The sequence below is a fragment of the Myotis myotis genome, unplaced genomic scaffold (genome assembly GCF_014108235.1).
Source record: "Myotis myotis isolate mMyoMyo1 unplaced genomic scaffold, mMyoMyo1.p scaffold_m19_p_9, whole genome shotgun sequence".
In the NCBI taxonomy this organism is placed as follows: Eukaryota; Metazoa; Chordata; class Mammalia; order Chiroptera; family Vespertilionidae; genus Myotis; species Myotis myotis.
In genome coordinates, this window is record NW_023416401.1 from 72,477,222 (window position 1) to 72,483,221 (window position 6,000).

General features: G+C 43.4%; 1 protein-coding gene across 5 annotated transcripts in view; it reads left to right on the forward strand.

Moving 5' to 3' along the window:
• Positions 1 to 2,974, forward strand: part of NDUFAF5 (NADH:ubiquinone oxidoreductase complex assembly factor 5) — a 31,609-nt gene extending 28,635 nt beyond the window's left edge. For 2 of the 5 annotated variants that reach the window (XM_036322046.1, XM_036322047.1), the window contains 3 exons: positions 1,950 to 2,033; positions 2,609 to 2,691; positions 2,863 to 2,974. In XM_036322046.1, coding sequence (XP_036177939.1) covers positions 1,950 to 2,033; positions 2,609 to 2,691; positions 2,863 to 2,955 — 260 coding nt within the window. In that variant the 3' untranslated portion in view covers positions 2,956 to 2,974. Of the gene's footprint in view, positions 1 to 1,938; positions 2,034 to 2,608; positions 2,692 to 2,862 lie in introns of those variants that run through there. The other 3 variants (XR_004969942.1, XR_004969944.1, XR_004969943.1) reach the window with 3 other exon arrangements.
• The last annotated feature ends 3,026 nt before the right edge of the window (positions 2,975 to 6,000 follow it).

The following is a 6,000-nucleotide window of genomic DNA, read 5'->3' on the forward strand; positions in this document are numbered from 1 at the left end:
GCCCTGGCAGCAGAGTTGCTGGCCATGCTGTATAGTACTGCTCTTGAATATCTGTATCAGAAAGAGCATTACGCCTAGGTCAGACCTTCAGGAAAAGCATTGTGCCTAGTAATCTCAGTTAGCAGATCCCAATAACAGTTATTTAGAAGGCATTTCATGGAAATGCATTAAATATTTACATTTAAAAAATGAAACCTGTTTTTCATGGGTGCTGCCTGTTATCTAATCGTCAGTCTTGGAAACCACCACCATCATCAGCAATAGACTCTTCCAGCATGAGCCCAGTTTACCTGTAGTTGGTACTCACTATGCAGGAGAATGTTTTAAAATTAGATTATGTAATGGGCCCAAAATGTCAGCATTGGAAACCTGGGAGATCCTCCAGTCCAGTGGTTCTCAACCTTGGCTGCACATTAGAAGCACCTGGGAATCTTTTTAAAATCCTGATTTCTGGGCCTCGTCCTCTGGAAATTCTGTTTCTTTGGTACTAATGTTGTGGCCCCACCCCACAACAAAGAAACAGAATTTCCGGAGGACGAGGCCCAGAAATCAGGATTTTAAAAAGATTCCCAGGTGATTCTAATGTGCAGCCAAGGTTGAGAACCACTGCTCTAGTCTGACCCAGAGCCATTGCTCTGAGATCTAGCTGCTTCATGACCACAAGACTGAGATCCACCTTTTTCTTCCTGGGTTTGTCTGTTGTTCTTCATGAATTGGGCTGTTATACTCCCAGGATGCAGGGCATTACTTTTATTATTAGAGATTCATTATTTTAGGGAATAATAGGAGCCTTTAGGATTGGAGAGAAGAAAAAGGTTTACTTGGTACAGCAAATTTGTTGATTGTTTTCAATAAAGGCATGAAAACTTGGAATATTATTTTTAAACTAATAAAGAACATTGATGTTGAAAAGTTTATTGGTTTCTTTTGTGAAAGTAGAAAAACAAAACCAAGAAACTGATTTCTAGTCATGTAGTAGATAGACAATAAATATAAAGGATTTTGCTTTTGAAATCCTTTTAATATTGAGGAGTAGTTTAAAATGTAGCTTTACAAAGTAATTTTATTTAAGTATATGCATTAGGAAAAATCAAATGTAGCTTTTAGCTATCAACTTGAAAGAAAGAAATCTAAAAATGAATTTTAAAACATTAAGGAAAGTGCCCCTGAAAAGAATGTACCTAATTTTTTTCCTAATCTGGGACTAGTAAAGTATTGTAAGACCTGACAACACATTAGCTTTGGTATTATCTAACAAGTCTCGGAGCCCTTTTCCCGGTTTCATGATCATATTACATTTATGGCTTTAGAAGGGGTGAGGCATTGTAACAGTGTCCTGTCCTCCTTTGAACAGCAGCTAAAAGGGGCATTAAATGTGGCATCCTTCGAAAGGCACTTGGCAGCTCCTAATGACTCACTGGGAGGGCCACTCACTTTCCTTTTTGCCCAACTGGCTCACTTTATTTGTTTGTTTGTTTGTTTATTTAATCCTCACCCTAAGATATGTTCATTGAGAGAGGAGGTTTAAGAGAGAGAGAAAAAAAAAAACATCGATTGCTTGCCTCCCATACATGCCCGGACCAGGGATTGAACCCACAACCCAAAACCTTTTGGTGTATGGAACGACACTCCAACTGAGCCCCCCGGCCGGGGCCCTACTGGCTCACTTTAGACCATTTCTGGCAAGTAAAGTGTGCTATGGGGCTAGCTAGCCTCCTGAAATTTGACTTCTTCACTGTCTTGATATCCAGACGCTCCAGGTAGTTTTGCCTTAGAGTCACTAAGAAGCCTTGCTGCATTCTGAAAGCAAAATGAGATTATTTAGGATGTTTTGCATGACTATTAGAGCATGGTATACTATTTAGGAGATAAAAGTAAATCTGTGGTATTTATTGAGCTGCTCAGGGTTTTTGCTGTATTATCTCCAACTGCCTGTAGTGTATTTTTAGGAATGGGTGAGAGTAACTGTGCCTGGAATAGAAAAGCTCTCCTGCACCGAGACACGATGCTGGCGGCTGCAGCGGTGTACCAAGGTAAGGGAGCCGGCCCTTTCGCCACCCGGGAATCACTGAGAAATGTGTCCTGTCATGTTTATCCCTTAACGTTGCCAGTGCTTTTTCCTTTCCTCTTAAGGCACCATCAGATTTTCTTTTCTTTTCATATATTTTTATTGATTTCAGAGAGGAAGGGAGAAGGAGAGATAAACAGAAACATCCATGATGAGAGAGAATCATTGATTGGCTGCCTCTTGCACACCCTACACTGGGGAGCAAGCCCACAACTCAGGCATGTGACCTGACCGGGAATCAACCATGACTTTCTGGTCCATAGGTCAATCGTCAACCACTGAACCACCCCAGCCGGGCACCATCAGATTTCTTGTCCTCCCTTCCAAACTCAGATCCCGTGTCTCCATATCCCTTTCCAAACAGTCCTTACTCCTTCCCTACTGTCAGCTTCTCAGGTGTAGAGGGTTTTTCATGGGAGGCATTTTCAGAATCCCACAAGTTCCTAATATGCATTCTCTTTGGAGGATACGACTTTTGTTGAGCAGATTATTTTTCCTACTGGCATCTTTTCAGACTTTAACCATTGTTTGTCTTTATAGAAATGTACAGAAATGAGGATGGTTCAGTGCCTGCCACATATCAGATCTATTATATGATAGGATGGAAATATCATGATTCACAGGTAACAGTAAGACCAATCAGTTTTCTTAGTGGGCTTATGTTTCCATATGCTGTTTATTGTTTATATACTTAGGGTGGGGGGTGTTTTTCAATACAAGACAGCATGAAGGGGTCCATTAGGACTACATATTTATCTATTTCTGATGTCTTTAATCTTTCTCATTAATTTCAGGCAAGACCAGCTGAAAGAGGTTCTGCAACTGTGTCATTTGGAGAGCTCGGAAAAATAAACAATCTTATACCACAGGGGAAAAAGTCACAATAAATATTCTATTCAATGTTAATGTGGTCCAGAATTTTCATCTGAGATGGGTAACTTTCACATCCAAAATTATTACATTTTGAAGCAAGAAGCAATATACTAGCTATTTACTAACAGACTTTTCAAATAATTAGAATAACCTAACACTATCTTTAGTTACCTTTTCAGTTTCACATGATTTCTCTTTTCTAGTGATTTGAGTGCCTTATTTGCAGATTCAGCCTGAAAGCAAGAAGATATTTCTCCAAAAAAAATACACAAATATGTTCACATAAAAATCGCTGACTTGATGAAAAAATATTACACATGCTGACATTTTGTACCTTTCTCCTGACCTGTTGTTTCCATAAGAGAACCATAGCAATGGAAATGAGGGAAGGACTAGTTGGTAGATTCTCTGGTGCTCTGGCTCATTTAGAATAAAAACAGACTTTTTATAATGACTATTGTAAGATACTTAAGCCAAAATTGTCACACTGTCGCTTTGTCATGAAGAGAACAGAGATTGATGTACTCTCCAGAGCTATTAGGTAGTTTTTCACTTCAGAAGAGAGTGCACTTTTATTGGATCCTTCCTCACTTGTTTAAAGCATCAGAACTCTAATCTTGTTTCTTTTTTACTTCCAGGATCTGGGCAGGACCCCCATCGCCCCCTTAGGATAATTATGGAGGCAAAATTACACGTAAAAGTGTCTGCACAGTGATAAATAGTGCTGTTTGTGATTGGACTTTCCTTTGTCATTTCAGCCCTTAGGCACTGTTATTCTAATCCAAGTCCACTAGGAGCAGTCACAATCATTTGGAAGCATTTAAACTCAGACAGCATAGTGTGGGGGAAGAAGGTGGCCATAGAAGGAAGCAGGGAGGAAGCTGGGAAGCACACAAGAGTGCGAGTTCGTTTCTACCAGTCAGTGGTGAGCACTTTGCTGTCCTTTTCACTTAACCGGGCCGGGTCCCAGCCTCTTCTTCAGCTTTCAGTAACTTATTTTACAGTATTTGCTCCTCTCCCGTCCCCCTCCCTCCCTCCAACACACAAGCACTAAGCTCTTCCTGGTTAGGGGCTGAGTCTCACCCTGTACTCCTAGATATTCCATTACATTTGAATTAAATTATTCAGAAAACACATCCTTTGGAAGACTAAGTTTAAAAGCCAAAGTTTTGTAAGAGAAAAGAAATTACTGTTCTTGCTCTCTTCAGTTAGGAAATTCATCGATATCAGAAGCTGGGATACTCTTGGTAGCTTTTTTGTTTTGTTTTTTTGTTTTTAACACAAAGGAAAAGAATATCGAGGAAGTAGAATTTGGGAAAGGCAGGTTTTTTTTAGCTTAATTTTCAGAATTTAAAGGGAGACTACAAAAACAAATAAAAACACCCACCAAAACCCTGTGTATTAAAGTGCAAACTGGTGACTGAGGAACAGATAAATTCCACGTGTCTGTGTTCCCTAAAGGACATGTTTATAGGCATTCATGTTTGTTTTTGAAGAATGCTGACATGTGGTTCCTGCTGAGGAAAGGGACTGTCTGTCATCAGGTTTGAATGTCTGTCAGGGGTGCAGGTGGTAGGCAGAAACCAGGAGGGAGACTTGTACTTTTTATCTTTATAAATCATGAGGTTTTTACTGAGGATATTACTTTTGTTTATTTTATGCCAACTGAACATGTGGATGGTGAGGTGGGGCTGGAGAGGAATCGACACTGACCTATTTCAAAAATAAACTCCATTGTTTTTTTAAAAAATAAAGGAAAGCCCTGGCCAGATAACTCAATTGCTTAGAGTGTTGTCCCAGTTCACTAAAGTTGCAGGTTTGATCCCCGGTCAGGGCATGTATAAGAATCAACCAATGAATGCATAAATACATGGAACATCATCAAATTGATGTCTCTCTCTCTCTTTCTTTCTCTCTAAAATAAGTAAATACAATTAAATAAAGGAATGAAAAATAAACACAATTAATTGAGGACACATTATTTAACACTAGAGGCCTGGTGCACGAATTCATGCACCAGTGGGGTCCCTCGGCCTGGCCTGCAGGATCAGGCCAAAATCAGCTCTCTGACATCCTCTGAGGGGTTCCAGATTGCGAGAGGGTGGAGGCCAGGCCAAGGGACCCCACCGGGCCAGAGAGGGAATGTGGGAGGTTGGCTAGTTGGGGAGGGACCACAGGAGCGCTCCAGGCTATGTCCAGCCGATCTCTATCCCAATCGGCTGGACCCCAGCAGCAAGCTAACCTATTGGTCAGAGCATCTGACCCCTGGTGGTCAGTGCACGTCATAGCGAGCAGTTGAGCAGCCCTAGCATATCATTAGCATATTATGCTTTGACTAGAGGGCCGGTGCACAAAAATTTGTGCACTCAGGTTGGGGGGAGGGTCCCTCAGCCCGGCCTGTGCCCTCTCGCAATCTGGGACCCCTTGGGGGGTGTCCAGCTGCTGGCTTAGGCCCGCTCCCCAGGGGACTGGGCCTAAGCTGGTAGTCAGAAATTCCTCTGGCTGCCCGGGAGCCCTCTGGGTATGTCCACTTGCCAGCGGGGAGCAGGCCTAAGCTGCACTTGGACATCCTTAGTGCTGCTGAGGAGGCGGGAGAGGCTCCCGCCACCACCGCTGTGTTGGCAGCCATCAGCCTGGCTTGTGGCTGAGCAGAGCTCCCACTGTGGGAGCGCACTGACCACCAGGGGGCATCTCCTGCATTGAGCATCTGCCCCCTGGCAGTCAGTGTGTGTCATAGTGACCAGTCATTCCCAGTCGTTCTACTGTTAGGGTCAATTTGCCTATTATCCTTTTATTATATAGGATAGAGACCTGGTGCACGGGTCAGGGCTGGCTGGTTTGCCCTGAAGGGTGTCCCAGATCAGGGTGGGGGTCCCGCTGGGGGGCCTGGCCAGCCTGGGTGAAGGGCTGATGGCTGTTTGTAGGCTGGTCAAGCCCCCCAGTGGGGACCCTCACCCCATGGGGGTGTGGCCAGCCTGGGTGAGGGGCTGAGGGCCATTTTCAGGCTGCCCACAGCCCCTTCAGAGTGGGGGGGCCCCGCTGGGGTGCCTGGCCAGTCT